Consider the following 19,879-nt stretch of genomic DNA (forward strand, 5'->3'; position numbering starts at 1 on the left):
TAAGAAGGAGCTAGGAATCAATATCTGGTGTAATGCCAATGCACTGGAGAAGTATCAAGGACACTTTGGGATCTGTTTGTTGTACCACCACTGAAGCAGGAATCAATCACGTGAAATCAGAGACACTGAAAACAATATAGTGTAAATGCAGCTAAAATCAGATACACTGATACCCTTTAATTCTAGCCAAGACTGTGTTTAATCAAAACCAGGCTAAATTTATCCCAGATGTAACTCCAGCAACTGCAGTAAACATCAGAGCAGAGAGGAGCTCAGCCCCTTTTCTCTTCCTTACTGACAAACAATTTATGGAAGCTGCAAAACTGCTGATGCAAGCATGAGTATGAGAGGGCAGAAATGCACAGCAGTCCCCTCTCAGTGGTCACCATGGCTGCTGGGCTTCATTCCAGTCTATTTACAAATTATTAAACATATTGACCACAGCCTCATGTTTTGAAATGAGGAAGACAAAGAATCCATTTTTATTACTTTATTAACCTTTTTTATATTTAGCCAAGTAATAAAACTACTCAACTGTGTGTAGAAATCTCGATTAAAATTTGCCCTAGCTCCAAGAGGCACACAGACAAATGCTCCAGTAGTTATCTAAGTTGGTTTCCTGGTAAAAGCTTTGCTCTGCTATCAGATTCTGTTGTGCGTTACATAGATCCCTACTTTACAGCCAGTACCATTTCAGGAGGTAGTTTGAAAGCTTTCTGGCTCTCCCAGTGATTGCTTTGCTTTTCTTTCACAGCAATTACAGACCCTTCATTTAATTTCAATGGAAACTTTAGTGTTTTAGACCTTGCCCATGCAGCTGAATGATCATCTCTGGATCTTATTTCCAGTCCTCAGGAGGACCGGTTTTGATGACCTAGTCTGATTACAGCATCTTTGACAGCTTTAAAGGAATTTGCTCGGGGAAAGACGACAGCTGGTGCTCGGATGAAGGATTTTTCTGAGCAGGCCTCCCAAGCAAGACGTGTCAGCATGAGATGCTGCCCACACTTTTCATCATGACCAACAGGTATGTCTAAAAAAGGTTTTGTGTTCTTGCCAGTTTAGGCCAGTGTGGAGAAAGCCTCTATCATAAAAACTGCTTCACCTGCTTCTGTCCAAACACTGCAACTTCTTGGCTTGCTTTTCCTTACATTTTATGTTCAGCCTCTCTGGAAGCTGAGGTCCAGACCTTCAGTCTTCTGTAAACTGGCATTGCTCCTTAGGTTTATAAAGTCTCCGGTGCAGGTACAGCCTCTTCACCAATATCTGTAACTCCTGTGTGGCCCTGATCTTAAACAAGAGTAGTGAAAATGAGCATATTATTTATGAAAAATAGCAATAAAGTTTATTTGCAGGCTTTTCTGAACTGAGCCAATACAAAGGCAATATGACAAGCTGCTCCGTTAGAGCCTGTTTTTTCCATTAGTGTTGAGAATAACACAGATAACAGTTCAGATCCCCCCCAGAAAACACTTTGTAAGTGTAAGAAAGGAGGTCTGAGCCTTTCACGATGTATGGATCAGGAAAGCTCTATATACCTTTCCTAGTGCCATTCCCAGACCCAGTAACTACCCTCCAATTTGCTCATATAAAGGGCCTAGAGTGAATGTATCATTATTCAGATAGTTTTGCAATAGAATATTTTGACAAGTATCTGAAATTTATAAAGTTTTATATGTGCATCCTGGAGCAGCTGCTTTACCTTTGGGGGAGCAAATTAATCAATGATTTCAGATACAAGAGGTTTGGTGAATGTTTTAGGTTGTGCACACTCCTTGGGCCAGAGCTGCTACTGCATGGTCTGTTGGACAAAGACTAAATTTGGGGAATTCATCCCCAAGACATCACCGTTCCTGACTTTGTGCAAACAAACTCCCCTGTTAGCAGGTGGCTCAAAGGACTGAGGGCTGCTTGGTACATGGGACCACTGGCTTCTTCTGTCCAGGGCCAGTCCATCTCCTCTGCTAAACATTGCCTCACATCCAGCTCTGGGCTCACAAGTTTCAGTGACATATACCACCTGTGCCACCTGCTCTAACTCCTCTTCTATTTTTTTTCACCCCCTTACACTTCTTATTTAAGTTGTACTTCTCTAGAAAAAGGAGAAGCAGTGCTGTTTCTGTATCTTGTGAATATTTGATTTCCACTTGGTGAATGCAAGGAGCTGAAGCTGAAGCAAGGAGCATCCTTTCAGAGATGGCAGGGTTTCTTTTGCTCCACAAACCACTAGCTTTGATCAGCCTGGCACTTACTAAGTAACTCAGTAAAAGGAGATATTCTCTTCTTCTTGTCTCAGAGGTGCTTTTTGTATGTGCATTAGCTGAGGGAAACCTTGTGCATCCAAAAAAACTTACAGGCTTCAGAAAAGTCTGTCTCTCTCAGTATTCTCACCCACTGAAACAAGAGGGGTTCCCAGCACAGGGTTCACCCATACTCTCCAGGAGTAACCAGGGCTGCAGCACTTGCTGCCACCCCGACAAATGCCAGGTAAAGTCACTCAGCACATCCCAGATGAAACCAGGCCAGATGAAGAGTGGGCAGGCTTCAGGGCTTAGAAATGAGAACCTGGTGTCTTTGTGCAGAGATTGCTGGTTGTGAGGAAAATTCATTTAAAGAGACGGAAGTGTGAAGCAGACAGATACTTTCTTCACTCATGTACTGCAAGCAGAGTGTATTATTCAGAAGATTATGCTGTGTGTCAGTGCATTGTGAATGCCAAAATGCTGGAAATTCACTAGTTGTAATAAGCTAGTGATAGCAGACAAGCCAGTGGGAATGTGACAGCTGAAATTACTTGGCTGCTTGGCAGAAGCCAGTAAAGCCAGAACTTGAGAGAGCAGAGTGCCAACCTCACAGTTAGATTGTGCCCCTTGCATTAAAGTGACTTCAGTCAGAGGAAAATAAAATTGATTGCCATAATCAGGCAAGTAACTTGATATCCGTGTTTTGGATTCAATGGTTCCTTGCCCCAGTCTTTGTGTTTCTCATCATTTCACTTAACCAAAGAGCAAATGTTATACACATGCACTAACAAGTTTCCATTCACTGCAATATTTTTGTAGGGGTGTAAGTAGAAAGGCAACTTGACCCAAAGTGCCCTAACAGATAAGTTTATGTTAATGTTTTAATGGAGATTTATTGGTCCCATAGATGTAAGTAGCAGATGATATCCTGCCTGGGTTCCACAAGCAGAACTCTTCACTGGAATCAGCAGCACCCATGGTTGTGCAATGGGACAGGATCAGATCTCCTCTAATGCTCTTTTAAAGCTGTTATAAAGGTTTGTAGGTGAAGTGTGCTATTCAAATAGAAGGCAACTGCTCTGTAAAGAAGTCTCATAGAATCCTTTGGTTTTTGGTTTGGGACATCAAATGTGTCCATCGTGGAAGCTGACACAATTTTCCAGCTCCAGCACTATCCATGCAGTGAGTGACAAAGCTTGCCAAATCCAGGAGCATCAGGAAAAGGTGTTTCAGTTTTACAGTCTGAGGGCTGCTGAGCTGTAGTCAGGAGAGTAGGAGAGGTCTTTTTCTGGTAAAGAGGAGTAGTGACATCACCTTTCCATCATATTCACTTTAGAGTTGGAATGACTCTTTTGTGATCCAAAAAGGGTTTAATTTTTTTCCAGCTCTCCAATACACAAGGAGCAATATCAACCCTCAGCAGAGAGTGTAAGGGCACTTCAGTCTCCATACTTGTCCTAGAAATGCTTGCTACACAAGGTGTAATCCGTGAATGAGAAAATGCAAGGCAGGTTTTGCTTGTGTTAGGGAATAGTTGTGTGGCCAAAATCATGACAGAACAAGAGCTCAGTTTCAGTCCTTCTCCCTTCAGACACTATTAATTCACAGTCTCTATAACTGTCCTGTGAAGCTGATTCCTTGCCTTTGCATTTGCCTAGATTTAAAAGAAAAGGCATTGTAATTTCCACTGCTTTGTTGAGGTGACTGTTTGAAAGGCTTATACATTTGAGATTATGAAAAATAGGCTGATAAAAATAAAATGCTCCATATTAAAACCGAATAATAATAATAATAATAATAATAATAATAATAATAAAGAAAGATTGTGTGTTGGAAAAGAGTTGGTTCTCGGCGACATACTAATTTAAGCTGAGAGGTTTCCTGTTCCTGATCCCGGACCAAACTTCTGATAAGAATGAAGTAGAGAGAAGTAGAAAAACAGAGAGGGCTGTAACTATTAACAAGGCAGCTAGTAACCGGCTGGTAAAGCTACTAGCAGGGGCATCTTCTCATAAAATCATCAGATGGCTTGTGTTGTAAGGAACCTTAAAGATCATCCAGATACAACCCCCCTGCCATGGGCAGGGACACTTCCCACTAGACCAGGTTGCTCAAAGTCCCTTATTTTAGGGATCTGATCCAAAACTGTCAGGGACCGAGGCTGGACCCAGTTCCACACTCTCCAGTCAAAGCCTGTCCTGTTCTCAGCCACCCTCCTGTGAGACACCAACTGACCTGGCACAAGCAGGTCCCCCCAACACTCCCACAGACATGCTAAAGGATGTTCTGCTTGGAACAAAACCACAATTGAAATCTTCAGCTTACTTGTGCAAAAAAAATAGCTGGCTTTCAACCTGATTTATCATATATTCTAATGGGCACAAGTGTTCTTTGCTCTACTGTCTGAATTTTCCCTTGCTTAGTTTCCTTGTCCCAGCTTAAATTGAGATCCAAGTGAATATAGGTTCCAGAAGCACTTAGCCAGATTTGGAAATTGTACCAATTATTCTTTGTTAAAACTGCTTGTTTTACTCTGAAAACACCAGCCTCCAGGGTGTGGAGAGGTGGAGGAGAGAGTCTCACACACTAATTACAACAAATTAAATCCAGAACAAATATCAGCTTTAATAGACTTTAATATACTTAACATTAGTGTAAAGTGTCTGCCAATGACAACAGGATTTGACACTTGCTTTTTATATTCATCATGCAGTATCACCATCCAAGCTCCTTCAAATTCATGCATATTTTACTCATTTGGGCTTTTCTCACGCTTCGATCCATTATTCTCTCAATTTTTCTGTTCTCCTTTCATGTCACTAATCTAATCTAATCCCCTTCCAAGGTGACACCACAAATGGAGCTCAAGAGCATTTACATCAGGGCTTTCAAATCATCTTGTGCAGTGATGCCTGTGTCGAGGTGCTTTACGATTGATTCCCCTTGCTTCTTCCCTTCCCACTGCTCTAAGTCCCACTCGCTGCCCTCCTCAGGACCAGTCTGGCATTAACAGCTTCCAGGTTTCTGAAATCCATTCAGAACAGACCATGGGCCTGCAGAAATCAACAGGAGCCTTTTGATATTTCTGGGATTTAGACAAGGCTGCTAATCCCCATTTTAGGCTATATACTGCAGTTATCCTAGTCTGATTACTCTGCTGGCCAAAACTCGCATGAGTAAATGAGGAATCATTACAGAAAGCCCCATTCAACACAACAGAGAGCACAAAGTGATTGTTGCTGAAATAGAGCTACTGAAGATAATTCTGCTTTTGCTGTTTCTGAGGGTTTTTATTTTCATTATATGTATATATATATATATATATATATATATACATATTGTTTGTTTATTTATTTATTTTCCCCTCTCTTTTTATTTCATGCCAGCTCAGCCATCCATCTGCTGGCTGTGGGTTCATGTTTCTCACCTGTCTCCTGGCTGGTGGCAGCCCTGTCATCAGCAACCCCTGGTTGCTTTAAGGAGAGGTCCTTGTTCCTATCCTTTTTGTTGCTAAAATATGATGAACATGTGATAAAAGCTGACTCAGAATGACCTCACTCACTACAGCCCTGTCTGTCTCCCACATTCAGCATCAACAGGGCTGACGGATATGGAAACAGTGAGCTAACAACAGTTATTAGCATTCGGTTACTTGGTAACTCTTATTCAATCAATACATATTTTACATTTTAGATCCCAGTGGCAGGATGAACGGAACGAAGGGGGAAACCTCAGGTGGAATAAACCTAATGGGTTATGGGATATTTCCAAAGTAAAAATGCATGTTGAATTGCAAATAATGGCTTGGCTGTAATCTCAGGAGTCTAATTATGAAATGGATGTGGAATCATTCTGTAATTATTTAGAAAGTTCATTTCAGCAGCACAGAAATTCTCTCTCTTTACTATATATCAGCACAAGTACATTGTTGTTGTTTGTAACATCTACCCGGAAAGACCCATGAATAAGAGAGGCAATTTTAAGAAATGAAGATGGATCCATGACTTTATAAGTCAATGGATTCATGTCAGGGATGAATTAAGACCAGGTTCCTCAAGAGAGTTAAATCACTTCTAGCCAGATACAGCAGAGCAGAAATCAGTCTGCCCTGCACTGGGGACCTTCTCACCACAATGCAAAATCTTGCTACACATTTTGCTTGGTGCTTGTGTCTTTGCCATAGAGAAGAGCTCATTTGAAATCCAGAGCAAGCCCCTGCACGCTGCGGATTTGGAACTGGTGCTGCAACCTCAGGAAGATTATGAGCACCCCAAGGTACCTGCTACATCTACAAACACAGCCAGGGCGCTGGATTCAGAATTATTTTTTGTGTGTGTTGGATCAGACAGCTGCAAGTGATGTGACTGTGACAAATCTAATTTTTGCAGAGAGTGGCAATCCAGGCCTGCAGTTCCTGGATGAACAGCCCCAGGTCTGCCTACCTGCATCAAAGGTGAATTCACAGCTCTAGGTCATCAGGAAAACTTCCACTGCAGGGCAGTAATGTATAAATGCAGAAGAGAAGGTCTCCATGAGAGGATAACCTTGTGGGTCCTTCAAGGAGCACCACAGGAACCAGAGATGTTGAGCTTTGGGCTGAGCAAACTGCCCTTCCTGTGGGGCAAACACACTGGGGTACACGGGACTCTGGGCCTCACAGGAATTTGGTATTATATGAAAAGATAAGCTGACTGCTATCAGTGCACCTGGCTACACACACATCAAGCCTTTTCAGACCATATGGCCGTTCATCGCTCTGTCTCCGTTGTGCTTCATTGTTGATTTTTTTTCCAGTTCATCAGAAACACCCCATTTTAGAGTGACCATCAGAAGAGAGGTTAACCAAGACCCTTCTGTCATGGAATGGATATGGAAATGCACAGTCCAAAGGACTTATTTTTGTCTTGAAGTTGGAATTTATGCAGTGCTTTCCTTTCTGGAAGGTCTGAGGAGTAGAAACTGAGCTGTATGACACCTCATGGGTGTTCCGCACATTTCAGCACTAAATCTGCTTCTCCAGAGGCATAAAAAAAGAAGAAGGAACACAGCTAATGATGCTCTGTGGGGCAATTCACCTTTTTATTTCCTGATGTATTCCCTGACTGGTGGAAAATCACTCTTGGCAAACACAAAACTTACCTTGCTGCCAAAAGGTGCATCTCTAAATTATTAATCAAGAGCACACAGAACCACGAAAGGTGGAATATTGAACAAAGGCTCAATTGACACTCTGGAAGTTGAAGAAGATATGGAAGACTTCCTTCTAATTTATTTATTCCTTTTCTGTTCTGTTATCCTGATATGCTGCTTCCAGTTACCATTGCACCCCGCACTGTATGGTATTACGTGATTTTGTTTTCAGATTGTTGGAGATAAAGTTACTTCATTATTAATATATATGCACTGTGCATATCCATAAATATTGAATATATATGTGTGTGTAAACCTACTAGAAGTGTTAATAGTTAAGATAAACTAAGTCCATTATCACAATGAGTGACTATTTCTATGACCCTATTTGCAATAAAACCAGATTCAATGATATGAGAAAATTGCTAGGTTTCAAAATAATTGAACCAGGCCAGACGAATCCCCACAAAGGCATCATTTACAAAGTACTTTGCTTTTCTAAAATATTTATTCCTGCAGAAGGAAATGGAAAAAGAGTTCATATGGTTACACAGCTATCCTCTCAGCGTAAAATTGTTTTATCATGTTATGTTTATTTTCTAGACATCTTCCATTGGGGTATTGCATGAAAATACTGCCTGTGCAGTTAGTTCCATTGTGTGGACTGTTCATACTTGTTCACTGGGAAGTCAATCATGTTTTGTTCAGGCTTGTTTTATTTTTCTGCTGAGCAAACACTTAAGAAACCCTTTTCTTGTAAAAACTTATTTGCATATACAATGTGAGCCATTCAAAGTCAGCACGACAAATATTTGACATGTCTTTGCTTTTTCTCTCATGTAACACTGGAAGTAGTGGAGTTTGTCCTCAAAAGAGGGGATTTGCTGATTAAGACTGCAATATATTGGTCACGCTTAACGACTCCATCAGTAGTTACAGATATTTTCAGTATGTCTCATATGAAAAGCCTGGATAGATTTTTACTATTAAATAGTCACAGCAAAATTCTTCCAAGCAGTCTACAGACAAATAATTTCTCCCAGCAATTATCCACTGAATAAATCTGAATAATGAATATGTTCACAAAAGTCACTATGTATTTGTGAACAATTAGCAAAAAGAAATAGAGGTGACACTCCTCAGCTAAATAATTCATTTATGAATTCTTTGTCCAGCTTTGGTTCTGACATGTGTTGCGAAAAATGAGATCAAAGCCTAGATGAAAAATTACTTCAAAGAGGAGGGCAATGTTAAGGAAAATTCTTTCAGCTTCCAGAGTAGAAATTGTTCCAGTATTGTAACTATTATTTTTTACCAGTGATTTCAGAAACTAGGAAAGTTATCTTCCTGGAATTCTTCACTTCATGCATGAAACTGTGTTTTATTCCTAATCTATATTCAATTTTAGGTGGTTAAACTGCAATCAAAAGCACTTAGCAGGAATGGATCCATCCGTGTTATGAGATTTGAACTCCTGACATCTTTATCCACTGGAACTTGAGTGCCCAGGTAACTACAAATTGTTCAAGCATTTATGACTATCACTATCACTATAATTAACAGGTGGAGGAAAAAAAAAAAAAAAAAAAAAAAAAAAAGTGAGAATGGTACTATTAAATGATCATTCCTAACATTTGGATAGGAATCTTTCATTAAAACATTTATAAGATGCCTAATAATTTTTCAATCAAATTAACAGAAAAAAATGTTTATGCTTAAGGGGAATCTCTGGAACTGAAGAGAGTTCTTACATTGAAAATTACATATGAACCATTTAGAATTAAAAACAGACAAACAAACAAACAAAAACCAACAACTTTTCTTCTGGGCGTTTTAAAGATAAAGTCAAAAAATTCTGATTAATTGTTAAAAAAAAAAAAAAAAAAAAAAAAAAAGCCTTTGCTTTCAATAAGATCAGATTCACTGAAAAAGATACGAACAGGGTTTCTCATTCAGGTCTAAAAGATTATGAGCTCTTTGCCTCTGTTTTCAGGAATAAGAGGCTACAAAAGACCTTTTTTATGTGACTTGATGGATGACACTAGTAAAAATGAATGAGACAATTCATGCAGGGAAAGTGAGAGAGAGATGAATATTAGGCTTTGACTTCCCTCTTCCCACCTCCACCCATATTTTTGGCCACAGTAGGCATATAAATTCCTTCTTATTTTATTTAGTAGCAGGTGATTATCATGATGGGAGCAAGGAAGAACCAGATAAATTGGGCATCACCATTTGATTGGTTTTGTCACCTCTCTGTCTAGGATCTACCATGAGCAAAGTTTTGAAAAATGACTTTCCCCACCAAAAGCTCAGCTTAGATATCACAAAAATAACTGATGTGAAACACTTGCAGGACACAACAGAGAGGGAATTTTGAGAACGTTTTACAAGCCTTGCAGCTGTGAGCCGGTTACAGTATGAGGAAAAGCCCTCCAACACCCCAATGTACAGGAAAGAGAAGGTAAGGTGTTTCTCTCCAGGTGGCTTTTAGATATGGTTTATTCAGTGAAATGACCCAGGCCAGTAAAATGTGTTCCTCTCCATGCTGACACTGCTTTCACTGATGGAAATTGAAAGGTTTGAGGACAGCAGGTCTTCCAAGCATCAAAGACCCATGCAGAGACTGGGTCTGTGTGCCAATGCCTTCATCTTGCAACCCTTGCACCTACCTTTCGCTTTGCACCTATCCTTCACTGGGTGGGTGCAAAATGATGGCCCGGTCTGAGCATGCACAGCTGTAACAGAGAACAACACTGGGGTCTTCCCTGCCACTTTGTAGTGAAGCCCCTTGTGAAAGGAGCAATGCTAGGGTCCTGCCTTGAGACACTCCATCTAACTTGGAAAATTACACAAAACTGGATTGTTTTAGACATTTCACAACAAATAAATAGCTCCAAGACAATAAACCACCATATTTCAGCAGTCATGGCAGGTATTTCTGGCTGGAAATTGTATATTTAATGATGACCAGCCTTCAGCATTTGACAAGGGGCTGTTGAACAGTAAATCACCTCTCTTCTCTATCAATAATCTTATTATAATATCTGTAGAAATGTCTAATGTTCAAATCTCACTTTATTACTATAATAATGGATCTAATTTGTAAGACATATAAACTGAGGCCATAACTGTACTGGAGGGAGATATATGTGATATATGTGAATCCTCTATAACTGTTACATTTCCTCATGGCTTTTGCCCACATAGTTCTGAACAATAAAAGGATTAAAAGTAGTGCCACTTGTAAGATTTTTGAGATCAGGAATGTTTTCTGGAAAGGAGATCAATGTCATAATGGAAATGCAGTAATCATTATGGAAAGAACAGCTTCAAATTTACATTCACGCATATAAATATCAAGGTGTTTATCTGTGATTTGCTCCATTCAGCCTCTCTCCAGTTGCCAGGAAAGCCCTGCTTTCCAGCTGCACAACCAGTATTATCACTGTATGCTATTTTTGGCTGCTGAGTACATTTCAAGTCACGTCATCCTTCCCAAGCCAACACTGGCATGAAGGGTGGAAACTCATCTTTCCACTCCTCTGTCATCTGCTTGCTGGCACTGCCTGCTCAGTCCCTGCTGCAGAGGGGTCTCCAGACGTTTTTCCCTGGTCCTCCCCATTTCCTTGAGCGAGTGGCTTTCCAACCAAAGCTTCATGTGGGAGGCTTCATGTTGGCATCCAGAGTACATGTCCCAAATATGTCCAGACCCACCTTCTGATCGTAGTGCAGAGGAGCTCCTGGTAAGTAATCTCTTGGTGTCCTCGTGCCCAATGCCCAGAATTTTTCACAAGTGTCTTGTTTTTAATGTCATATTCTTTCCAAACTAACAGTTTGGTAGGTTTCCAGCTCTTGTCATACCTGCTAACACTGGGTCACTGTCTGAGAGGAAAATGTACCTTTTTTTTTTTTTTTTTTCCTGACACGGTGCAGCTTTGATTTCCATAGATTGTTAATGCCTAGTAAATATTATAAATGTCACTTCCTTTTTAAGGTTTTCATTGGCTTGGTGCTACCCCACCATCTAGCTGTTTAATGTTTTTCTGTTCTGATGTGACATTGCTGTTGGGTGTTTGGAAAATCTCATATGGACAAAAGCATCTCGTGGAGTTATGAATCTCTACAAATATAAGGTTTGGTTTCCTTGGATGTGCCACTGGAGGAGTCCTCTCAGAGAAAGCTGTGACCACTGCTAGTCTGAGCTGGGCATCTTGTGCTGTGTCTCCCTGAAGCTACTTCCTTTTTCCACAAAATAATTAAATATTCATTATGCCAGAAAGTGTGTGTGTATGTGTGTGTGTGCATGCACACACGCTCATGTGTGTGTGTGTGTAAGGCTACAGCAGAGTGATTAGGGCACTCACCTGGTAGACAAGAGACCCTGTTCCCAGTGACTGCTCTAATGAAAATTTAAGTATTTCACATTAAGTATTCATTGGAGCAAGGATAGGAGCAGACCTCTTCCATCCCCGAGGGAGCACCCAAACACTGGGCTGCAAAGCCATTCTTTCATTCTTTCTTTCTTTGTCCCAATGAATATTTAATTATTTCAGGCCAAACAAGATGGCTTCACTGGCAGCGACTGAGATTCCCTCAGTCCCACATGTGCACCATAGGTCTGATGATGAAGGTATGTGTATAGGAGGTATGGGTTCATATTCCCTTGGACTTAAAAAGAAGTTGAATCTAGACATCCCATACATTGGATGGGTCTTCCAGCTTCTGAGCTGCTGGATTAAAAAACACAGACCACCACCACTCTGCCTCTGATCATGAGACAGAGGTGGTATTGATACTTGTATGACCCCAAGCTCAGAGAAAAGATCCTTACCAGTGATACATGATGCTAAAATCTGGTTTACAAATCCCTCAGGAGAAGGTATCAAAGCTGAAGACATTCCTCACTCCCCTGCAGTTCCTGCTGTCTGTGTTATGTGCTTTCCTGCTTAATGGGCTGGCTGCTGTGGATGCTTTTTTAAACACATAATTGTCTTGTGAATTGTGTAGGAAGCCTAGGCATCCACCGGAAAGCCATTCCGGTAGGCTTGATCTGCCCAGGAACGTCACCCCTAATTCTCTGTCTGGATCCAGCACATAGTGGTGTCTCTTCCAAAGCCAATGTGGTCAACATGTGTTTGGTAAAGGGGAAATACAGTGTGCGATGCACAGGGAAACCTATGGACCCTCCCCAGGCAGTCTGCCAGCCCCATACTGCAGGTAATGGGCTTTAATCCTGCCTCTACAGCCCAAATAGTGTGTGCATGAATTGCTGAGTGTGGGGAAAGCATCCAAAGAAACAAGGCGTAGGGCAAGGCTATCTGACTATATAAATGTAACAGACATTGAGGAGTAGAAGGGTAAAGCAGGAAGAGAAACATGGAGGAAGGGCTCTGCCGTCACTGAGTGAGGAAAAGACATATGAGGAGAAAGAGGAGGAAGAGGTGTAGAGAAGACAACTTTGATCTTAAAGTAAAAATAAAATGTAGAGAATCTCTGCCACCCACTTAGGTCTTTGGAAGGTAGAAAGTTTGCCATCTGCTGTTCCACTTTCCGAGGACAATGTGTGTCTCTGAACTGAGATGCTTTGGATTTGCTTTAGGGAGTTAACTTTGGGAACATTATTACACAGAAGAGGGTTTTATTACTATTATTGCAGCCCTGTTTTTTGTCATTTGGCAGAATCCACAGCAATCTGATTTCATTATCAAAGACCGAGTGTGGCTTCCAAGGAAAAAACAGAGCAACAACATAATTGTGATATCAAATGGCAAGCAATTGCTTCTCATACCCATCAAGATGTCCAATCATGAGATTGCTGCATAACCTCAGTTGTTTAAATGGCAACATCACATCCAAAACAGAGCAGCTTAGCTAGCTCAGAACACTTCAAAGGTGTTTCCAATAATATGAATCTTACCTTTCATATTATATTTGTGTTCTACCCCAGTCTGTTGAGCAGCTATCTTCAATAACTGTTCGCTACAGTTTAGAGAAATCCTTTCTGAAACTTTGCTGTCTGTTTCTTTAACCATGCCTTTTTCCTGAAAAGACAGCTTTAGTGTACTCAAGATTTACGACAATGATATTTATATTGGCTTGGTGTACGTATTACAGTGATATGACTGTAAATGTCACATCAGATGTGTTTCATACCATGTCCTTTGAGGGACGTGGTAAAAATATAGCCACACAAACTCAAAGCTTCACCTAGATTCATTACTCCAGCTTGAATGGCCATGTGTTGTGTTTTGATCAACTCTTTAGACAGATGACAGTAGCTGTCCTCCTTCAATACTGAGAAAAAGGCCACCAGTGGACCAAGCTGTGGGGGAAAAACGGAAAGCAGAGAGAAGGGTTCGGTTTCGTGAGCCAGAAGAAGTCATTGAACATGGTATGTTCAAGCTATTAGGCTTTCTGGCATGACCTTTCTACTTCTTAACCTTCACCCTGTCTGTCCTCATCAGCCTCCCCCTCTGTTAGTGTTATCTGTTTTTTTGAGCTCAGCGTGGAGCAGGGGACAGACACCTTCCGTGCTGTGCTCTGCAGAAGTGCATGTGGTCCATTCCTCTGCCTGTCCTGGAGGATCAGCTTAGAGCAGCCTCGGCTTGTTCTCATGGTGAACTTGTGGGACCGCAGGGACCATTGCAGACTGTGGGTTTGGCTGGGAACCAGGTCTATACCTGAACACTGCTTTCATTCATAATGGATCTCAAACAAATCAAACTTAAATGTACTTATGTCGTTCTGGGTAACTAGGATGTAATACCAAGAAGGGAGCTCACCTTCTGATGTTCCTGAGCAACCTGCATGGCAAGAGACAGAACAGTAAAGGTCTGAGCCTGGCTGGCGCACTGGGATTAACAGCAGCCAGGATGTAATGTTTTCTGCGAGTAAGGGTGCCCAAGGAACAATACAGCTATCACGGCTTCTGGTCTTCATTCTTGAGCCAAAATAACAGCTTGTGGGTAGGTCAGCTGGGAGTGACCTAAAGCTGAGGTCTAACACAAGGATTCAGCTTGCACTTCTGCACGTGCTAAATACAGTTCATAACCAAATAATGGTTTTATTCTGACTTTCACTGACAGACCTGACTAGGACAAATTGTGTTTATTGGTAGGAAGCTAAAATTGTATGGTTTTGATACATCTGCCAGCAAAAACACAGGTGACAGAAATTTCCATGTCAGCCACCTGTCCGGACTGCTACTCAGCTTCTAAAAACAAGGCGTGGCATCCACTGCTGTGTCTGTACACAGACTTCTTGTTGGTTTTGCAGTGTGCTGCTTCTGGTGCCTTCTAATGCAGGAATGAAAAGCTCTTTCTTGATAAGGTTGTTGGCACAGCCTGGGCTTTCCTATCCAAACCAAGCGCATGGGAAGAATCAGTGAGTCGGCCCTAAATTCTTCAAAGCTCATTTGACTGCTCAAGAGCAGGATTTAGACAAGATGTAATACCTCCTTCAGCTCCCTGCCAGAGTCTGTGCCCCCAGATCCATGCTTGGCACTCCACAGTCAGTCCACCTGGGGCTGGGGTTTTGGCACCCACCAGCTCTGACCTCAGCACAGCTGTGCTCAGGCCACAGGGAGCTGCAGGGATGGGAAAGACGCTGACTCTTCCATGAGGACAGGAAGATTGTCCCAACTCATAATTAATATTCTGTGTTACAAACAGCCTGTGATTTAGATGATTTGCTGTTTGTCCATGCAACATTATTAAAATAGAGGCTGGTAGGATGAAAGTTGCTGGCACCAGTGGAATTTTTCCATGCTCCAGACTTTTCATCCTGGATTGCATCTGGGCCCCAGCTGCCAAGCAGAGGCAGTTCCAGGATGCTGTTGGATGACAGTTGCATCTTACAGTCGGGTTTGTTTTCTATATTTCATTCTTTTCTTAGCCTTCTGTTCTCTCTCATTTGTTTTCTAGAAGTGATGCAGAGTCGGAAGAGTTTTTTTTTTTGTGTTGTTTTATGTTGTGTGGGGTGTGTTGTTTTTTATTATTATTATTATTTTGTGAGAGCTGACTTCTGGCCATCCTTCAACAGCAGCAATCTCTGCCTTTGAAATTCCTCAGAAAATATTTTTTTCTCACTTTCCTGAAGCACACCTATATCTGCATGTTTGCATGGGGTGGATAGATCCTCATCTGGCATAAATGCATTCAGCCAGAAGCAGTGAAAGGAGTTGCCCAGTGTCTGTAGGGTGATGGGCAGTTTCAGATATACCATCCAGTACATGCTTTTCTTTTATCTTCAGCAAAGAGACACCCCCTTTCCAGGCATGTAAGAATATTTTTATTCTGTTTTCCAGTTATTTCCTGCTGTGACTACGTAGTGGGTAAGTCAAAGTTTCACATTATAACTCTGAGGCAATCATGGAACTAACCTGAGTTTGTTTTGCGGCTGTCGGGATGCGCTCTGCAAATAAACCCTCCAAATATGAAGCATTTCATACTGTTGGCAGCTGTTGCTTTTCCTTTCTCGGCACATGAAGCACAAAGAGTTGATGAGGTCTGCTGCAGTATTTTAAACAAGACATCTAGCAAGACAAATAGTGGAAACAAAAATGAAATCCCTGAAGCTATTTTTAATTTAAATAGAATTAATATATTTTATGGCAATGAAATAGGTACAGGTTTTTCACTAAGATATGCAGGGAAAACACCCCAAGCGAAACAGTAGTTCTCCCCGCTGACTTTCTTATATGGGGAAGAGACAATTCATTTATACACTGGCAGCATGGTAGAAACAATAAAAATAATCTTTTTTATTATTATTATTTTTGTTTGCAAGGATGTTTGAGGACAAGCAGCCTCACAGACCCCCAAGGAAACGTGTGTATCTGGGTGTTATTATGATGGCGATCATCTCTAGAGGCCTCGGCCAACATCCAGCCCCTTCTGTATGCAGTGCAGTAAGAGGGGAAGGGGTACATATATACATGTATATGCACACACACAGAGGTGTAGTGGTGGGAGGGCAAAAGGAACAAGGTGCTGTGGGCAGGAAGGAATCTGGTGAAAAAGGAAAGAGCAAACATCCCTCAGGTAACAGTGGAAACCTAGGGCCAAGGCAGGACCTGAAACAAAATCTCTTGTATGCTGTTCCAGTGCTTTTCTCACATACAAGTTGCTTTTTTTCTTATTTGTGTGGGCATATGGCAAGGGCTGAACGTGCTGTTCCAACAAACAATTTAACAATTTTAAACATTGTCTGTTTTTTTTTAATTTGCAACTTCGAAAAGAGCAAACACACACTCCAGCACACATCTGTAGCGGTGTGATGAAGCTATGTGAGCATAGCTGAGAGCTATTTTGGGGTTGGGACTGTTCTTCCACATTATTTTTTTATGTCTCTGAACTAAGTACATTCCCATGTTGACAAGATATAATGAAAAAACAAATTTGCATCTGAAATAACCCAAAAATTTGACATAGGAAGTAACTTTCATGAGATTAAAAACAGTTTTAAGCACTTCAAAGTTTTAAACACTTTGTAGAAAAGGGCTGATTTGAAAAGCTGTTTAGCATTACAGAATAGTTTCACTCTTACAAAACACACTCATCAGACAGGCTCCATGCTTTGAAAGGCAGGCAGCCACCCAGTCAACAGCTGTATCATGTGGCCTGGGAGATCAAAAAACATAAATACCACCTTCCAAATCAAAAAAACTCTGCAAAAGCAGAAAGTGGTGATTAATTCACTGGTTAAATACCTACATATAAACCATTCATAGAATAATACCAAATAAATTTATAAAAATTGAAGTCTGCTCATGGATAATTTGCAAACAGAAAGGAAGGATAAATTCAAAGGAATAAATTATTTGCTGAAAATAATTCACTCAGACCTATTATGGGACATTGATTTGGTTTCTGGTTAGCTATAAAATGACTGCCTATTAACATTTTACCTTTTCCCAATACACTTTTTGATACATTATTATGGTTTCTTGCTTGGTTTTACGACTTTTTACCTTCCTCTCTGTACATCTGTATGACAATTTAATTGACTGCTGTGTGTTCCAGGGCTGGTAGTAGAAGCTAATTTAAATATGTTATAACTAATGTTGGTCCTTTAACCATAATAATCCACGCCACATTTTTATCTTCTTATTGATTATGTGCATATGGCAGGAAAATAGCTGCACACTTTGGATTTCTATTCAGGCGTGAATTTGGTTTTATACTGCATGTTTAATACTCAAAGTGTTTTATAAAATAATACTGATGGTGCAATGAACATGCAGCCAAACAAAGCAGATAGATCTGAACCAAACTGAATCCCAGATGCCCATGGATGAATACACACATACAAGGGCTGAGACACCTCTAAATATCTGCATGGACATCAGAGAGCTAAGCGTAGCCCATTGACTTCCACACATGAACTATGTCTGACCTATAGCACTTTAAACATCCTTGAACTGTATTGTAACAGGCAAGAAAAATGTTTACAGTGTCCTGCATAAGAGCAAACACTGAGGATGTTCCAGTGTAATTAGCACACCTAGCACTTAGAGAGAGGTTAAGCCAGCCAGAGCTTTCTAAATGTGCCTATGCCTTGTCTCAGATCTTTCTGTAATTAGCAGGGGCCCCAGACAGGCTGAGTTACCAGGGAAAAGGATAGAAATCTAGATCTTCTCTCTTTATGGAACATTTGTAGGCATTAAATAATTAAGTGAGGTGGCTTAATATTCTCCTAGTAACCTAACGTTTAGCTTTAAGGTATAAAAAATAACTGCTGGAAGGAAATTTGAGATTATGCATTAGCTATGGTAATCCTGTTCATATTGTATATAATTAAACTCTTTAAATGCACCATTAGATGAGGGCTTTTATACTCACCGCCCTGCATCAGGAGGAGTGACCTGCTATCACTTAACTGATGCCTAGAGAAGTATTCGCAACCAGAGCCCCATGTACCCCACTGTTCCCAGAAAAGTAGGACAAAGGCATCTGTGGGGGGTCAGATTTGGGAAGTGTTTAAGATGACACTAAAATAATGCTGCTTTCTTTTTCCTCCCCACCCCTTCTCAGTGCATGACAGGTCATCATCTGGGTTGCCTGTGCTCCTGGGGCTCTCCTTCTGCGCTGTGCTGATCCTGGCTGTGAGTCTCTACTACACCAGCATGAAGCAAGACACCAAAGTCCTGGAGGAGTTTCAATCCCGACTTGTTATCTTCTTTCTTCAGATAAGACACGTTGCTCATAAATGCTGGACTTGGTTTATGAGGCAGTAACAATGACCTCCATCTGCAGTGAGCCTGACAGACATCTCAGAGCACTGGTAACCATCATACGGCAGAGCAAAGCTCCCTGTCCACTCAATCCCCATGCAAGGAACACATGAGCATCCAACTCAAAGAACGAGAAAACCACCCCTCTTGTGCACTTTCTAGCAGCTAATTGTTCTTTTTTGTTTTTTTTTTTTTCCCTTAACATTACTGAATGATGATAGTAGAACCAAGAGGTCCTACCAAACTGATGCTCCATCATCCTTAACAGCAAATAAGTGCTGTTATGAGGAGCAAAGAGAGAAATTCATTGATCTGTGCAGGCAGCAACACACTCTGAATAAAAGTCTCCTGAGTCTCAGGTCAAAGCATTAAATACCAAACAGTCTTTCTTCTCATGTCTCCTAAAAGCTATTCTACAAAAGTTAAAATAAAGCTGAACTATTGCACAAACACTGCTCTGGTGGCCAAAGGCTTGTCAAGCTGCTATATTTATATACCTGAAATGATTGTTAGTAAAATCACGGCAAATAGCTTTCTTCTTTCCCTTCATGCATTTTTTCCTCCATGGGCACAAGTTGACTCTTAATGTTTCACTTGACTCCCAGGTGTGAAAAAGAACATGAAAACTCATTTAAATAGTAAACAGAGCATTTGCCTAACATAATACATAGCAGCATCGAATCCTAGGTTAATTATCAAATCAGTAGCTTAATCCTCTGGGCTTGATTCAGTCCATAAACCCCACGAGCTGAGCTTATAAGATTTATGACAGTTCTTGTCTTCAGTCAGAGGTTTTGCTTTTATGCCTGTGCATTCAAAACCTTATGTAAGGGTATTACGGGCTGTTTATGAAGGTGTGGGGTCAAAGCCCTGTTATCTCTCCATTGTAGCACCATACGGTGCAACCTCTCTGGAGGCAATCATTTTAATGGAGATCAGGCAATAAATGTGGAATGATGCTCTGGGTGTTTGAGAGGACATCCAGCAAATGCAAGCTTATAAGCTTGAGCTATGTTTTCCTCCTAAACAAAAACAGCATGATACATTTTTCAGGCCTTAGATTCTAGTCAAGTAACACTTAATGTATGTTTGGGTTTATTCAGTGTGAGGATGACAGCAGAGCCCATAAGAGCTGAAGAAAAGGAAAAGAAAGAGAAAGGAAACAGGGCAGAGAATATGGATGTGATGCCTGCATGACCTTGACTAGAAATCCTCTGCCTTTGTAACCCACAAAAAAAAAAAAAAAAAAAAAAAAAAAAAAAAAAAAAAA

General features: G+C 40.9%; 1 protein-coding gene across 3 annotated transcripts; it reads left to right on the top strand.

Annotated features, from left to right (window-relative positions):
- Positions 1-556: 556 nt before the first annotated feature.
- On the top strand, positions 557-19,857 carry C5H14orf180 (chromosome 5 C14orf180 homolog). 3 transcript variants are annotated; one of them, XM_035326931.1, is made up of 7 exons: positions 902-1,027; positions 8,782-8,882; positions 9,730-9,837; positions 10,766-11,119; positions 13,641-13,767; positions 15,682-15,708; positions 18,410-19,857. In XM_035326931.1, the coding sequence occupies exons 4-7, from the start codon at positions 11,033-11,035 to the stop codon at positions 18,610-18,612; spliced, it is 444 nt and encodes a 147-aa protein (XP_035182822.1). In that variant the 5' UTR covers positions 902-1,027; positions 8,782-8,882; positions 9,730-9,837; positions 10,766-11,032; the 3' UTR covers positions 18,613-19,857. The 3 variants fall into 3 exon arrangements, with proteins under 3 accessions (XP_035182824.1, XP_035182822.1, XP_035182823.1); XM_035326933.1 differs by lacking the exon at positions 10,766-11,119 and having other exon boundaries at positions 557-1,027; XM_035326932.1 differs by lacking the exons at positions 902-1,027; positions 8,782-8,882; positions 9,730-9,837 and having other exon boundaries at positions 10,287-11,119.
- The last annotated feature ends 22 nt before the right edge of the window (positions 19,858-19,879 follow it).

The sequence above is a fragment of the Oxyura jamaicensis genome, chromosome 5 (genome assembly GCF_011077185.1).
Source record: "Oxyura jamaicensis isolate SHBP4307 breed ruddy duck chromosome 5, BPBGC_Ojam_1.0, whole genome shotgun sequence".
NCBI classification, from domain to species: Eukaryota; Metazoa; Chordata; class Aves; order Anseriformes; family Anatidae; genus Oxyura; species Oxyura jamaicensis.

Bases quoted from the DNA above. Each gene is read 5' to 3' on its own strand.
- C5H14orf180 (XM_035326931.1), top strand. From the start codon at position 11,033: ATGTGGGAGGCTTCATGTTGGCATCCAGAGTACATGTCCCAAATATGT. The intron at 11,120-13,640 runs GTAAGTAATCTC...TCAACTCTTTAG, and splicing joins GTAGTGCAGAGGAGCTCCTG to ACAGATGACAGTAGCTGTCC. The intron at 13,768-15,681 runs GTATGTTCAAGC...TCTGTTTTCCAG, and splicing joins AGAAGAAGTCATTGAACATG to TTATTTCCTGCTGTGACTAC.